Raw genomic sequence first — 17,777 nt, 5'->3', positions numbered from 1 at the left:
CACAACCCTGATACCCACCGAGGTGACCCTCGCGTGGGTGAAATTGATGCGCCTCTCCTTGAGGGCGCCGGACACTTTATTCCAGGCTGCTTTGTCCTGGATAATTATTGGGGGCGGTTTTTTGTCTCCCGCGTGATCGCGGGTCGCGGGAGCAGCGGTAGGGACGGATGCGCCGTCGTTGGCGCGCTGGGTTTTGGGCGGGGGCAGATCGCGAGCCCGCCGCGTGCGTTTGGTGCGCTTGGCACCGACTACTACAAAGTCGTCTTCCGACGACGAGGAGTTGCCCGAAGGCGAATCGTCCTTGGGGGGGTCGGCCGGAGCGTCAAGCTCCATACCGGCCGGGGAAGAGGGACGGCTGGTCTCGCCCAGCTCTGCACCGGCGCTAGGCGAATCTGGGGGAATTTCCCCAGGAGATGGAGGGGCTGACAGCTCCCCGGTGTCCTCCTGAGTGGCGGACGCCGGCGAGGCGGGAGACTCGTTGTGCACCAGAGGGGTGCACTTATTTTCTAGGAAGGCCTTGATGAGGCCGGGACCGAACTTCGCCTCTATAAAGGCGAAGAACCGCGGGAGGTCTTCCTGCGTCAGCGACATGCTGGCACAGTCGACCCCCAATAGGAAAAATTATTCTAATATGAATTGTCACCCAACTGGAGTCGGGTGTAATTATATAAGAATAGCACTGAATTAAAAATTAATCGTTATCAATTTTAATTAAAAGCTAGAAATTAAAAATTAGTTAAAATAAAAATTTTACTACTAATAGGCCTTTGGAGTGTATGTCAAGATGGCGGGCGAAGCCGCCGCTCGACGGTTTGTTTACCTCCCCGCCGCGAGGGGCAGGGGGGGTGTGTGCCTAACGGTTTTAACGGACGATGATGCAATAGTAATTACTTATTATCCTAGCACGATACCTGTATTGTCTCGATACCGGGTGTCGATGTGTTGTTGCCTGCGATGGCAACCCGCTTATGTGTAGCGGCGCTAGTCGCCTGCACCGGCTGGGAGCCGGCGTGCAGCGCCTTCAGCACAGCAGTGCCTTCAGCACAGCACACCACCACACTGCAGTCCGGTGCACTACTCCACTCACTGCACTAGTCCACAACACAAAAGCACGAACACTTTCTAACACTGATTCGCGGAACGGCCGGCCGTTATGCTAACGCGAATCGCGGGAGCAATTTCTCGAAAAAACGCGGCGAAGTAACCTAACTTCGATGGCGGTTAAACGATGATGATAATGATAACGAGGATGTTCGAGTAACAATGGATTTGCGATTTGCGATTTTTTGCCTATGATGCCGCGTGCGTCACCGTCGGCCGTCGGAATAGCAATCTTCACTACCGCTCTCAGCAATAAGATCACCTTACTGTACTTATACAATTGTATCGTTGTGTTTGTAAATTGTCTTGCTTACTTCCTATATTGTATAATGCAAATGAAGTACCTAAACTCATTCATTCATTAAAATTATAATATAATTAATCGATTACATATTTATTGGGAATTGTTATTATTAACACTATTATTGATTGTCATGTAACCATGCATGACAAATTTGCAATATCTCTGAAAAGGATTCTATGTTGGCTATGAAAACGCCTATGTAAAAATACCCTTAGTGCAAATAGATAATTTCAATTGAAATCTTTTGTAATAATAATGAGATTTTGTATTACTCTCTTTTCATTTAAGAGTTTTCTCTTGTCGGTGCAACTCATTTGTATGATTGTATAGATTTAATTCTGAGCTCTAAGTATAACTACACGTTTTGCTACCTTTTGCTTCTCACCGAAATCTTAGTACTATAATAAAATTGAATTAATTAATGAAATAACTAGACAATGCGTGACTGGAGAGATATTTATGAAAAATTAATAAGAGATGTCTCAATAAGATAACTAAATCTCAAAACAATAATTCTTAGAAATTCTGTCTGTCTGTCTATCTTATGTATATTTGTTCCGGTATCATGCAAAAACTACTGCATCAAATTGGATACGGTTTTTACAGTTATGTTCCTGAAGGTCTAATTTAAAATCTTGTGTACCTATATTGTTTCTCTTTTAACTTAATACACTATCCAGAAATTGTACATTTCATTGGATTTCCTGCTTTTTAAACCATGCGTAAGAAGTAGCGGGAAAAAGCTTATCTATGGAGATAAAAATGAATCGCTGTTTGTGTTGCCATGCTAAGCGCAAAAAAAGAGAATGGCTGGATCAATTCGGTTTTATTTTTTCAAACATTTATCGACGCTTGAGGAAAGTTTTTATGAAGAGAAAAACTATAAAACCTGCCCGGAAAAAAGTAAAAGGCTCCATTTTTCTTTTTCTTAGATAAACTGTTCCTATGTACTAATAGACTGTCGCACTCCAATAGTTTTTAAAAGGACGACCTTTATCGACTTATAAGTTAGCTCATGTTTTATTTCTTACTAGCTGACCCTGCCTATATACAGTCTGCGTTTTAGAAAATAATATCAAATATTTAATTGAATAGTAAATATCTAGTATTTAGTATAAAAAAATGTTATTGGTAGATGAATCAGTTAAGCCAATTGTAAACATACCATACCTAAGTCTATCTGATAAGCCGCAGTCAAATAGAGAATTTTGTAGCATAAGGCTTTAGGTGGTTTTAGTATACAGAATCTTTTGCCAAGTACCCAAATCTCCCTGAAGACAGTAATTACAATAAGATAGGCATCTTTTGATGTAAACTCGCTGACAATCCCGGCCCAAGGTCGCTCTCAGATGGGTTTTAGGTTTGGAGTTCTTAGGAAAATGTTTTTAGTTATACTAATTAAATTTTATTTTCAACCGATGTCAAGGAAGAAGAAGGTTCACAATTCGGTTGCATTTATTTCATGTTTCTTCTACTGTAATGTAAACCTGTCAATATGAAAGTCATTGTGGTGTCAAAACGTAAAAATAATCAGAAAAGATTTTGTTCAAACTTCCGCCAAATCTATTTTGAGAATTAGTTGTGCAAATTATTGTCCTATTGTCTACTTCGCTCTAACATATAGATTATTATATTTTATCTCTTTTACATTGCCACTTTATAACCAAAGAACCATTCCAATAAAAAAGAGAGTTGGAGAATGCAAGGCGTATATATCGGATCATATCAGAATAATTAGATAAGATAAGATATGTCTGACAGTATATATACCTTTTTTAAGCCCTCCCCCCCTTAGAAAATAATATTTAAATACGCCAAACACTGGAGAATATGTATTGTTTAGTTCTTTAATAATACATTTTCTCGGAATCATAATGCACACTGATTTCCTTAAAACTCTGTGTTTAGAGTGTATAAATAAAAATACAAACATGTGTGTTTTAACCATATTTTACCTTCATTACTGTAATACGTAGGTGCAAATAAATCAAGAGCTCTGTTGATATAACGTCATGCGCGGAAGGCCTGCCGCTTCTAGATATCGCCTTTGCGGTATTTTACATCCTTTTATTTTGTTACTTGCTATTTCCCGCGAAATCATTCGTGTGAAATAGCAAATCGTTCATTATCTAATTTGATACAGTAGTGATTTCGTAATGTCAGAACGAATATACATAGAGGCGAAAATTTAAAAATTTATTGTTTTTACATAATATTGCTCTTATTAATAAACCTTATATCATATATATATATATACATATCCGCCACGCTTGTCACTCATTGGGGTAAGCAAAAATAGGCAACGGAACGCCAAATGATCCGAATGAAACATACCTCTTTCACCTTCATATCAATTTTCCTTAAAGATCCTCCTATCACAGTACAAACCTCATTTTGTTACAATTTTAGTTTATTATATTTACATAATTATTTACTTTATAATTATACATTTACTGATTGCAAGAGTAACTCGATGGAAAGTTCTATGACGAGGCGTTTATCTTAGAAGGCCGACCCCCCATCAGTGGCTTGATAATGGGTTGTTATAATATTTTTTTTCACTTACAATTGACCTAAATAGCACTTGATGGGAAGTGATAATGTTATCGAGTCTATAAACGACGTATTTACTGCTTACTTTGCACTGGTTTGTTTACGTATTTATTACAGGTGTTGGCCTGTACATATATATGTGTATATATAATAATTCCGTTTAATTTTATGTTTTTAGACGACAAAAGTTTTGACGATAAAAAAGTTACTTCGAAGTTAATACAATTTAGAGGTGACTGGTCGGTCTGGAGGACCAATTTATGCAAGTTGTTCTTATTTTAGAACCTGGACATATTACGACAGAATTCCCTTAACTTGTTCTATAGAATATGGCAATATGGCAATCTACAATGACTGCATGATGACGATAGTAATGATTTAGATGTATGTATTTCTGGAAAAAATGAAAAGCAAGATGTAATATATAGATTACATTGTTACAAAATAGGACAGTTCGCTTTTTAAAAAATGCAATGCCCTTACGGGGTGTCATATGTCCTATGTACTTGCTTATTATACTGTACATGTGATAAGTAAATAAATATTAATAAATAAGAAAGAATAATAATCGAGATTTTTTTAATAATAATAATAATAATGTATTTGCTCGAAATGTTGTTCAAAGGTCTTAATTGGTAACTGAGCTATACATTTCGCCTTATCTAAAGGCATGTAAATTTTGTCTTAGCATATGTTAGTTAGTTTTTAGTGGCTAACATTTTAAATAAAAATTTATCAATTACGTATGTTCAATTAATTATTCTAAATACATATTAATTGTTACATCTAATTAGTTAATTATGTCAACATTTAAAAATAGTAAAGCATTTATTCTTAAATATGTTTAAAAACATTATCCGATATCCAAGTTCGTAGGTTTCGAATGATGCATGAGACATATGGTTCCGGGAGATTACGTGATTAGTCAGCAAATATAATAATATATGTTTAGAATAAACTACACTGATAATATTTGTACAATGTCAGGTCGATAATGTGCTGTCAAAGATAAGTTATCTAGCTATCTAAAATAGCAGGAGTGCCACAAGGATACGTGCGGTGTGCGTGGTTTACGAATCGTAATATACAGAAAAAAAAAGCATAAACAATATGCCACTAAACAGGATTTATATTAAATCATAAATTAAATTTATATTTATATATATTCTTTAATGTGCTTGTAAACTTTTTAGAGTTTTTCAGTTGGCAATGTTATTCGCGAATTTTTATTGGATACTAAGCTTCTAGACAACAAAATATTTGTTAAATCGCAGATTTGCAGCCCAATTTGACATGACAGGTTTAGAGAGTCAATATTCACTATGTTATTCTCGATATGGTTGTATGTTTTTTTTTTATGTTAACTACTTTTAATTCTGTCAATTGTAAACCGGTTTGGATTTTTTTTTAAGTAAAAAATATCCTTACAGATTGGTCTCATAGAAATTATGTCAAAATCGATTCAGTAACGTAGTACTTAAATCAAAATAACTGGCTTTGTGATAATTGAAGTCGGGTTTTTTGTTTGGGAAACACAGTTCAATTGAAACATGATAATATTTCTGTGGTAAATATTTCTTAAGTATATTTAAGTACTTTTAGGCAAATTTTCTTTGAGTTAACAGTAACTTTTTTTAGTGGGGATTACTAATTGCATCTTATAACTATTAGATTCCTATTTACCTTGTAGAGTTTGTGTCGCATCTGGCCATTTTTGGCATCTGTTAATATTCTATGATGATTATTGCGCTCCTAAGGTCTAAGATGTGCATTTGTATTAGTAATTGCATGATTTAAAAAAAAAAAACGAGATTTTTTTTACTATTTTTAAAGTTTACACTACTAATTAATAAAATCGAATTCTATATCCTTTAAATAAAACAATGCGAGGGCAATGTTGTTTTTTAAGACAACTATAGATAAGAATTTTCAAGTGTTAATTCAAATAAGTTAAATTAAGAATAAAAAAAAGTAAGCATTAAAATATTAAGTTAAATGAATAATGAGTTTTATTCCTTCATTATTAAAATATAACTATATTTTTCATATACGTTTACCACCTTACCTATATTTTATAATTATAAGGTGCACGTAACATATTATAAATTATTTAATACATATGTTAACAATGGAAATTATTCTAATGTATCTACGTAGAGTCATTGACGTAATGACTAAGTAAATATAATTTCATTTTTATTTGGATACCTGTTAGATATTTATTATAATTATTTTGTTGTGTATCAATTCATATATTATATATCATACACCTTGCAGTGTGGTCTCGGCATGGATAGGTGACCCCTTGCTTTAGAAACTAAGGGAACTTAATGATCTAGGGCTGGATGACAGCGTCTCTTTTAAAACATCACCAAAAACCTAATTGCGGCTGTCAACCCACCTGCTAAACGTAGAAACTACGGGTAAAACTCCCCAGTAGTGGAAGGCCTACGTTCAGCAGTGGTCAGTAACGGCTAATATCATCATCATCATGTGATAGTATCTGGCTATACCAATTAATTACTGGCTATGTCAATTTGACTGTCTCTTAGGAAAGTATAATATTTATATATAATGTTTCTTAGATAAATTTATAAAAACATAATAAAAGAATGCAATCGAATTGAGAACATTCTTTTTTAAATCGATTGAAAATATTAAAACAGTAATATAACAATACCAAATAATATGCACATATATATATGGTATATCTATTTTATTTACCTAAAATGCATAGCCGTAAGTAGGGGGGAAGGGCATTGAGGGGCAATACCCTACTTTAAAATGAAAGGTACCAAAAAAATTTTACAGTTTCGCTTTTTTGAATTTTTACAGATTCCTTAACTATAGATTCTGTCTTGACAAAAAGTTCTTTTTCCCTGCCTTAAACATGGGTCTAGTTACGGCCCTGCCAGAATGGTAAGTCCAAATCCGTCACTCGTTGTCAACTATTGCTTCTGTCAATGTTTTATTATAGCAGAAAATCATTACATAAGAAACATACGTTTTTTAAAACAAAATGTGTTTGAAAAATAAAACGTAAAAAGAGAATCATCATCATCAATATCAGTCGTTAACTGTATACTATTGAACATAGGTCTCCCCCATAAGGAGGGGGAGAAAAAGAATGCCAAGTATTAAAAGAAAAAGAAAAATAAGATGGCCAGTATTTGTCATTTGCGCGGAAGTGTATGCAATTGTTCTAGTGGTGCTAATTAGCGTCATCTCTAGGTTACATTATCAGTGTAATGAATGTGTCAACTTTTAATAACACTAGCTTTTACCCACGACTTAGTCCGCGTGACCGAGATATGTTTACTGACCGGTATAAAAAGTATTCCATAATATTCCCCAGGGGGTGGGGAGGGGATTGGTAGTAATGGAAATTAACAATTTTAACCCCTATCAGATCGACCTACACGCGGTTCCTCCTGGAAAATATTGTGATTGTTTTATTGTTAGTTATATGCCAACTGACCTGTTTCATCCTCACTTATCATCCCTCACTGGCACCCCGCCAGTGTATACCGTTAGCGCAGGCGAGGTAACCATTCCATTGTTATCCATTAAAAAAACACCTTCTCCAGGGTCCCATTTATCTCTATACAAAAATTCATCATAGTCAATTCAGCAGTTTAGACGTAAAAGCATAATAAATAAACAAACTCACTTTCGCTTTTATAATATTAGTTAAGAATTCTTACTAGGAGACTTCATTCCTACGACGAGTATCTATTCCTATATTTGAGATATATTCGACTTCGAAGAATTAGAGCCCTATCGGTTAATTAGGATGCCATGGTAGGTGGCGCGACAGTGACAGAGTAAAGAGACGATGCTCGGCCAATAAATATGCTTACGGGGGTTAAAATACTTATATATTATTCGACTCATTTATTTTTAAACCTTGTCTCATGCATGCACCTCCGCTTCGGAGAATTTTGATTCCTCTCTTAGACAGTGTACAGGTCACTTATCATGATAGATTACAATTAGCCTTCTCTTGGTATTTACAGCCTTCCACTTCTCGTCTTCCTTCATTCTTTCATCAGATATTCCTTAAAATAGTAGTTAATTTTAAATACATTAAAATAAATGAGATTTAACATTTTCATCTATGTTCAGATATTTGGCATTTACTACATAATTACAAATTGTTATAGAAATTCAATTCAAACTTTTGTTGCATTTAATTAATATTATTAAAATATAAAAGTCATATTCCAATTTTAATTGATTGCAAAATTTATTTACTTGAGTTTAATTCAATGAGATTGGTTAATAGGCTTAGTAATTGTGTTATATTATACTAGCTGCATACCGCGGCTCCGCTCGCACGAACCCTTACATAAAGTGTCCCATGTGCTAAGTTAGAATATAACCTGTGTACCAAATTTAATTCAAATCGTTAGTAGTTTTCGCGTGAAAGAGTATCAAATATCATTCCACTTATCCATTCGTTAGAAATCTTCGCATTTATAATGTCTGTCCGTCCCTATGTATGCTTAAATCTTTAAAACTACACAACTGATTTTGAAGCGGTCTCTTTAATAGATAGAGTGATTCAAGAGGAAGGTTTATATGTATAATACATTCATAATATTGCAGAGAAACACTGATAAATTTAGAAAATATGATGTCGTAAATAAACACATTTTTTGCTCTTACATTGCAAACGCTGGCTGAACCCCACGAGATAAATCAAAATAATGTATTTGTACACCTTAAAAAGGTGAACAAAAAAGTCCGCGATGGTATATGTCTATCTCTTAAGGATAACCCACAATAACCGATTTTTTATCCTTTATATTTTACGGGATAAAATGGCTTATTTATGAAGTGATTTTAAGCAATACAGCATTATTTTTATCCAATTAAGTACCTTAATTACATTGTCCATTTAATATAGATCAATATGGCTCTTCACAGCATGTAATTTAAATGATTATTTCCAGATATTACAGATTTAAAATGCAGGGACATAGCGGTGCGGCGGTACTGTATTGCACTCGTGCGAAGCCGGGGCGGGTAGCTAGTGATGTAATAAGTCTGAATTCTCGAAGAGACAAATACTAGTGATATTTTCAAAGAAAGCAGCTGACTATCAACTGTATTTTCATCACTATTTATCGTATGTAGACAGTGTAGATAAGGATATTTATCTTTTGTAACGTTAGCTTTGATGCAATGTTAACAGACTATAAATTTTGCTGCTACCACAGATAATATAATACCATATTAGTACTGCCACTCATATGTAACTAGGAAACAAGTGTTTACGCAGTTGGAACACAGACATTGCTACATGCTTTTTTGTCTTTTTTGACTTACGTCAATTTACAAAAAAACGAACATTATTTACTCGATACCTATTTTATGGCAAATCATGTCAAATATGTTTGTATGTATGTTAACTAGAATTAATAAGCAGACTTTCACGTTTAAAATACAGTGTCTGCGAGTTCCTTTGTGCGACCGGGTAAAATATAGGTTACGTCCTTTTCTATGCTAAATGCCTGTTAGTACCTATATTTTTACGGTGCATTGTAGTAGAATGGTATGACATCTGATATTTTAAAAGATTCTTTATAAGATTTCAAAACTGAAATCAATCTAATAATTATAACTGATAATTTTTTTTAATCCGTATTTTTTTTTTCTTTTACAGTTTTGGCAATCTATCGCCTGTACTTGCATAATGCATAGCGTATAAGTAGACCGAGTAACGTATTTATTTCACGAAGACTTAGTTGAGTTGTTAAGGTGCTAACAAAGAAACTTATTTTAATATTTATAATAATAATAATACCTAGAAATTAAATCTTTAAATTAAGCGATATATTTTATTCCTGCCATTAGTAGATGGAAATATAAAAATCTTAAATCTTATAGTACAATTACGTAATTGATTATTATTTAAATTTTAGCTTGTATTGCCTCATAGTGGGGCAAAGGTTCTCTCCCTGAATGTAAATTGTTACAGCTTACATAATTTTTTAACAATTATTTTTAAACAGATTGTATGTGATTTTTTTGTATATATATGTTTTTTTATATCGCTTTTTTGTGTATCTGTCTATTGTGATTTGTGTGCTATAAGTAATGCAAATAAATTATATATCTAATTATATATCGCCTTTTGAACATTTTTTTTATTGTAAAGTGTTCAATGATAAGAATAAATAAATAGGTATCTATTATTTATAAATAGTCTTCTACGTTCTATTTTATTATTGAAATTACAATAGTGATTATATATAAATATTTGTATAATCATGTTTCATATAACAATTTATATTTTAGCAACCATTTATCTATAAAATGTCGTCAATAAATTAAGTTAAAGCGTCTACCAAACTCAATTTACGTACAAAATAAATGATCTATCGTCTATCAATACTCACCCCATGTCTCTGTGTTCCAAGGAATTATTTGAAGAGCGAGGCACCAGAGGCCGATAGCTGGATCGGGTCATTATGATAATATTTTGTAAACGTTATATTCAAGTTACAGTGCATTCACGTATCATCACATATGTTTTATCACACGTTAATTGAGCAAACAGCACAAGTGGCGGGCGACAGTGGAATACAACGACTGATTAGTATTGTTTAAACTATCAATCTACCGGTGGCGTATTGAGATAACGTATTTGTTCACATCGGTACGCAAAGTACTTATTGACAGTGCTGTTAATATGTAAAAAGATAAGGACAACATTAGTAAAGCGTATTTTTGTTGTGCAGGTACTCTTGAATGAACCGATCAATAATCTAATGTTGGGGTGAAAGCTCTCGGTGTAAACCACGCCTCGCGGGCCGGTTCCGCGGGCTTTTGTGCTGTACATAGTGGCTCTATCTAGCGGCTAAGTGGCGAACTAATGTAATAATAAAAATCAGCTGGGATGGCGTTTAGTAAATGGTAGATTTATAATAATAAAATTAACTAGTTAAAAATATATTTAATGTATGACAATATACAATATGTAACAGAAAGGATACGAGTTAGTCGTAATGGGTGTATTAAATAGTTACGGGCAACATTCGGTATAAGCATGGTATATGAGGTATATCCATTACGAGAAACCCCGTATAACCATCCTATTCTATTTTCATTGCTAAAAAAAGAACAATCCCATATCCAACGATAGTATTCGTGAAACAACAATTTTTGAAGGGGCACGGGTTGAAATTTTAATACTTCTTGAGTCTTTCATACAAACTGTACAATCACGTGACGGATCAGGTATGAAAGATTCAAAAATTAATTTGTTATTTCAGTTCCGGTTTCTATGGAATGTTATTTAGTTTTATAAATCGATTATATTTTATACTATCTTGATGTTTTATACTATCGATTGTATATTATATTAATACCCTTTCTATTACACTTTGATCCATTGGGCCTTCATTATTATTTATAACACTAACTTACTATACATAATATTAAAATTCTATTATTAATAATAAAATAGTTGAACTTTTAATAACGACATAAAATCGTACTTTGTGCCTTAATTTTAAATACATGAAAAAGTTGTTATATAGTTTTTTTGGTTTCTTCCAATTGTGGCGTTTCCTCGGATTTCTTTTCAATGTTTTCTTTTGTTTTATCCTGATCCTCTTTCAAGTATTCTTCCAGCTCTTTTTCTGCATTTTTTAAATCTTCTTCAGTTATATTTAAGTCCGGGAATCGCTTCTGTAAATATTTTATATCAAAACAGTCAATATGAGGTCTTATTAATTCGTCAAACCATAAACTTGATAACAGGAATTTTGAATAGTAAAATATTGTTTTTAAGTACTATGTCTGCCATGTACACATGACAGACCTTCCCTTCCTGATACCATTTAATCAAATAATGTACATACTATATATGTAAATTTTACAATGTTTGAAAGGCATCAGGAAGAGTTCTACAACAAATTAAAGTATTTTTAAAATGACAATACCGCTGGTGCTCTCTTAGAAGAATTCCTATATACAATGGGGCTTATTCTGAGCTACATTTCGTTAAACTTATATCCTTACCTAATATTTTAATTTGATAGTTTCGCGAAATTATTATTTTATGGACCATCATTCTCATCCTCACCTTTCATCCCTCAATGGTACCTTGCCAGTGTATACAGTTATCGCAGGCAGGGTTACCATTCCATTATCTTCTTTAAAAAAATCTTTGTACAATTTACCAAGTGTCGCTTTTCTAAAACTGTAATTCTGTTTTTAAACTGTTTAATATGTAGCACTTAGTTTACTATGTGAAATGGGCTAGATCATCAGTCAAAGAATAGAATTCTCTATCGGCGTTTGTTTTTCCCGACTCATATAATCTGTTCTTCTTTAAGACCTTTCTTTTTCTTTAAAGATCATTTAAGAGTGAATAGACGTCATTTGGGTTTGCGGTTCGGTTTGTGGGCTTCATCTTAGATCACGTCGTCACTAACTATGTCGTTAACTATGACCGAACGTGCTCAAATTTATTAATATTTAATAAAAAAATATTATAATTTTTTAAGATTCTGTTTTACCAATAATATTAAAAATTTAATATCAACGAAATGTTTGTTGGAATATGCCAAAAAAGCTTTTAGTTTTCAATCCTTATTTTTCAGTTGTACTCGTCGTTTATTATTTTTTTCCGCTTCTCGACTCGTTTCATTGGAAAAGTGTTTTGTTTCACTAATGGAACACTGATTTTAAAGAATAATACCAATATATTTAATTTTTTTCCGTATAGTAGATTTTTCTATATAATAGTATCACAATCTAAACAATAATCAGTTGTTTAATGCTTTTAGGTTTGAATCAAATATCACGGACGGTTATTATGACAATTCGGAATGCAATGGACTGACTGCGCGTGTCCGTTGAACGAGTGATTGGAAAAGGTTCTTTAGACTATGATTAGTACCTACATGTATACATAAATATCTGTCACGCCTGCCTCTCATTGGGGTAGGCAGCAGTGGACTGCAAAATTATTCTATTCAAACAGAACTCTTTCGTTTCCTCACCTCGCCGTTTACGGGTTTTTTTTAATGGGGTCCTTCTTCAGCACGTCGTTTCTTTGATCGATAACGGCTCCTAACAACATCTCCATTCATTCATGCTTGATAAATCTCTTTCGTTATTCTTTTTTCATTCATCCTCTCCAAATGGCCAAATCATTGTTTGGCCTTACCAATACCTATTATTTTATTCTAAAATGAGTAATAATAGTTATAATTCGACTCGCCTTAAATTCTTGCAGCGTTTGCTGTATGTTCTCCTGTTGTGATCTTAGTCTTCTTGGCAACAAAAATACCATGTTGAATAACCTCAGCATGATCCAGCACAATACTGTTAGAATACCATATAAAAGCATTGCTTTGCCCATGGCCCAATAGTCGACGCTTACTTGTTGGTTCTTCATTTTTAAGTCTGTATTGTCTCAAACTGAATCTGTGCTTGGTTGATCTTTGTGCTGTGTTTGATTTAGATTTAAGCTTAGTTGCTGTGTTTAGTAGCGTAGCTGTAAACTAAATATGACAAGCAATGTGTGTAACAAGCGAATGCGTTTACATGAGTGACCCATTTCATATCGATTCAATGTTGACGTGGCTCACCGAATTATTAATGCTGCAGGAGTATTCAACCGTTTTTGGTTGGCCATGAGTTCAATTTATTTTATTTGAAAAAAAAAGGAAAAATAACGGTTTCCTGTTATTATTATATAAATGTCATAAATAACTTAATGTTTTTCTTGTGTTCTCTTTTCTATGGGTGTCATAAGAAGCGAATAAGGGAACTTAATGGTCGAGAGATCAGCAGCAGAGTCCTTCTTAAAACATAATCAAAGCCTAACTGCTGTTGCCAACCCAAGCTGCTGCCAAGTAACAGTTGATATAGTAATAATAAAAATATTATTAAGCTACAATCAATTAGATGTAAACTCTAAGTTTTAGTTTCATGACATTATTAAAATGAATAATTTTTTTAGTTAGATTTCTTACTGTCCTAAGATTATTCCTATAACTTTTTGTAATGGAATATTATTTACAGTCTTATTCCTATTCGCTTATTATAATATATTATCATATTGAACAGTTAGTACATAGATCATATAACCATTATTATGTTCCTATAATATTTATGAAAAAAGTTAGTGGCGAGATATTTTCAAATATCTTATTTTTAATATTTTCAGAAGCTTTTGCTCTGTTGGAGAATTAGTTATTCCAAGTTGCAATCATAAAAAATATCACTTCGTTGAAAACCCTTTCAATTCCAAAGCCCGACTCTCACAGGTGAATAATTGGATTTTGAAATTGGATCGAGTTCCTAATCGAAACTATAGCTAAAACGAATAAAATTCTTAAGTACATAACAGTACAAGTTATTACGAGACAGTGTAAATATAACACAATGTTATGGACATATGGAATCAATAAATCGATACTAGCTTGTTTGTAATTAATGCGATCGTGTGACCACTGAAATATGACAATGACAATACAGCTGTCTGTTAAGTAATGAAACGTCTGCATCTTGTACATAATGACGACCTTGGTCGCAGCGAGGGGGGGGAGGGATTGTTAGTAATGCGGACTACCAGTCCCAGTGCCAGCAATATATCCTGTCAGGTCGACCTCCACGTAGTCCCCCCTGGAAACCATCGTGCTGTATTCCAGGTGTATTCAGCATGATGGACTCACTGATCTGCGTTTTGATTGTCACTTATCATCTCTCATTGGTGCCCCACCAGCGTTGACTATGTATTAACGCAGGTAGGGTTACCATTCCATTATCATCCATTAATAAAATACCTTGGTCTTCTGTTGGTAAAGGTAGTTCTCATTTACCAACTATTAATAGATCGACCTCCACGCGGTCTCCTGTAATCCATCTTCGTTAATTGCTAGTGAATTTGCCTCGATGTGCCACCTGACCTGTCTTCATCCTCACCTATCCAACATTCACTGGTATTGTATTGTATTGTAAAATCTGTATTGTACATAATTCATACATAATGGTATCTTGCTAGTGTATAGCAATAGCGTAAGCGTGGTTACTATTCCATTTTTACACCAATAATTTGTATTTCTGGCGTTTTAACATACACGTACCGCATTGGAGAAAAGGGATTGTTGGTAATGGGGTCTAACAGCTATTATTGTTAGTAATATACGTAATTTTTTTAAGGATGATAATGGAATGACAACTCCGCCTGTGCTATCAGTATATGCTGGCGGGGCAACAGTGATAGATGACAAGTGAGGATGAAGGCAGGTCAGATAGCCCATCGTGAAGAATTCGACTAGAATTCATCACTATGGTTTCCAGAGGGAATCGCTTGGAGTTCGACCTGATGGGTATATAATATACCCTATTGCTAGCAATGGGGCTAGCAATAGGGTAGCAATAGTTAGAACCCATTACTAATATTAAAATGTCCTTGCGAATAGAGATAGAGGGAATGAGAGAGAAGGGGTGGGAGAGAGACGGCGATAGAGGGGCGAGGGACCTCCCTCGCCTATACCTATATATATATATATATAGAGAAAGAGTGATGGCGCCGGTTAACACTTAAATGTCATGAACTAACCAGATGCCTCTATCGACTGTTGTCATATTTTTTTTATGGGTGAAAATGGTATGGTAAGCCCGCCTTCGCTAACGGGATACGCTGGCGGAGCACCAGTGAAGGGTGATAGATGAGAATGAAAACAGGACAGTTAGCCCATCATGCTGAATTTATCAGGAATTAACCATGATAGTTTCCAGGGGAACCGCGAGGAGGTCGACCTGGTTGGGTATATTGCTAGCAATGGGATTCTCAGTTTCCCCCCACTTTTGTCATATTTCGTGTAATATGTCCAGAACCAGTTCTAAATATATACGTAATTGTTTATGCCTTATGTATCTACGTGTTAATTGGCTTGATCGCTAGTTAGAACGTGGCTGTTTATGAATTACCAATGGGATGCATATTTGTTAATTTGTCACAATGACCATGTTGTTTACTAATATATATTATGAACTAACTGCAAACTGTATCTAAATTAACAAAGTTAGAATATATAACAAACTGCTAACAAATCTTAAAAATTTAAATTGTTATAAATTTAAAAAAGAACTGCAGAAATGGTCAGTAAATAAGTGTTACTATAGTGTCCAGGAATATTTACAAAATATAAAATAGTGACACATTATAAAAGATTGACATTTCTGTATAATTATATTACAATTATTATTATATCTGTACAATTAACGTTTAAAAATTTGACATGTTATGTTATTATATTATTACATATTAAGGAATTATTTTGTCATAACTTTTATAATGACTGTTGCACGTCAGTAATGACAAAATGTGTGAAACCATTGTAATACTACCATATGACCTTATTGTACCACATTTTTAGCAATAAAATTCATTCATTAAAAAAGTTATTGATATAATTGATATTATATATAAAATGCTATAAAATAAACTTGATGAAGGTATTAGGTATGTAATTGTCATTTAAGTATGTAATACAATATAAGACCTGATACATAGAGGATTCCAATGGGAATGATATACGGGAACTACATAGCAAGAAGCGGGTAAAGCCGCGGAAAACGGCTAGTTATTAGTATTCTTAAAATACGTTAAAATTATAAGACTAATGTGCAACTTGTGATTAATAAATATATTTGTATGTACTTCTGTTTGTATTAAAATATTATCTATTTTAAGATCGGGGTAAAATAGATTTTTACTAATAGGTCATAGGGGTAACAAATTTAAAAAGTCCATGATGTACTTCATGTCTATAGGTGATTTTATACTTTACGTAAGCTGTCAGTTTGTTTGCCAGCTGTAAAAAAATGTGTTTTGGATATTCCCACGGTATATAAGTGAAGCTGTCGAAAAATCTTCATAACACGCAGGTGATTGATTGCATGTGGGCGATATTATGGACTGTATATTGATGTTTATAATGTAATCAAACAATGGGTTTAAAAGGAAAATAACTATAATAAAGAAAACTACGAAAGATAGACTACGACAGCAAAGAGCAAAAGTGACAATTGTAAAAACAAAAGTATAAAAATACAATAAAAATAAAATCTTTAAAAATAACTAAGGAGTTCGCAACACACAGCATTAAATTAATTATGTATACGTTAATAGCTAATGTTTTATAAGGTGGATATATTTATTAACACGTACATAGTAATCCACCGCGTAGACTACCTATTTAGATTGATTGACTGAACTTGACATGTGTATAGCTTGATGGCATGTAAATGAAACCTTGATTGTGACTAGCATATAGGAGCACTACGAATACTTATAGGTTTTATTTATATTGTGATAAAGGAAGTATCCGATGTATCGTCGTCTTTAACATAGACAAAGATGGAGATTATACGACGCAATTTCTATTATTATCTGTGATGCAATTAAGTAAGTAGGCACTATAATGTATATGAAAAGTAAGCGAGTCACTATTAAACTATGTGGTTACTGAGAAAAGGGATTTTTAGCAATTGAAAGCAAGGGTCCCATTACTAGAAATGTACCCTATCAAGGAGAGTTCTAAAACCGACAACTAATAGGGAAGAAACGTTGTTGAGTTGAGACGCCGTACGAGCAAACGCAGTGTTTTTTTTAATATATTACTTAGTTTATCAGTTATAATTATCATGCCCCTTTTAAGAGTTGTGACCGTTTTGTGTCACTTTTTTATTTTTTACGTGTACCTGTATATTTATTTATTTTTGTTGTTAAGTATGTTGTAAATATAAAAAAAGAAAAATATTTATTAAGGGAACACAAGAATAAAAA

At 33.6% G+C, this 17,777-nt stretch overlaps 1 protein-coding gene across 1 annotated transcript; it reads right to left on the bottom strand.

Annotated features, from left to right (window-relative positions):
• Window positions 1-10,899: 10,899 nt before the first annotated feature.
• On the bottom strand, window positions 10,900-13,545 carry LOC113515356 (uncharacterized). The gene is made up of 2 exons (XM_026899526.3): window positions 13,197-13,545; window positions 10,900-11,656 (listed from the first exon to the last, which is right to left on the bottom strand). The coding sequence occupies exons 1-2, from the start codon at window positions 13,371-13,373 to the stop codon at window positions 11,498-11,500; spliced, it is 336 nt and encodes a 111-aa protein (XP_026755327.1). The 5' UTR covers window positions 13,374-13,545; the 3' UTR covers window positions 10,900-11,497.
• Between the last annotated feature and the right edge of the window lie 4,232 nt (window positions 13,546-17,777).

The sequence above is a fragment of the Galleria mellonella genome, unplaced genomic scaffold, assembly GCF_026898425.1.
Source record: "Galleria mellonella isolate WM207_F2 unplaced genomic scaffold, CSIRO_AGI_GalMel_v1 utg173, whole genome shotgun sequence".
Classification (NCBI taxonomy): domain Eukaryota; kingdom Metazoa; phylum Arthropoda; class Insecta; order Lepidoptera; family Pyralidae; genus Galleria; species Galleria mellonella.
This window is presented reverse-complemented; position numbering and strand designations above follow the sequence as displayed.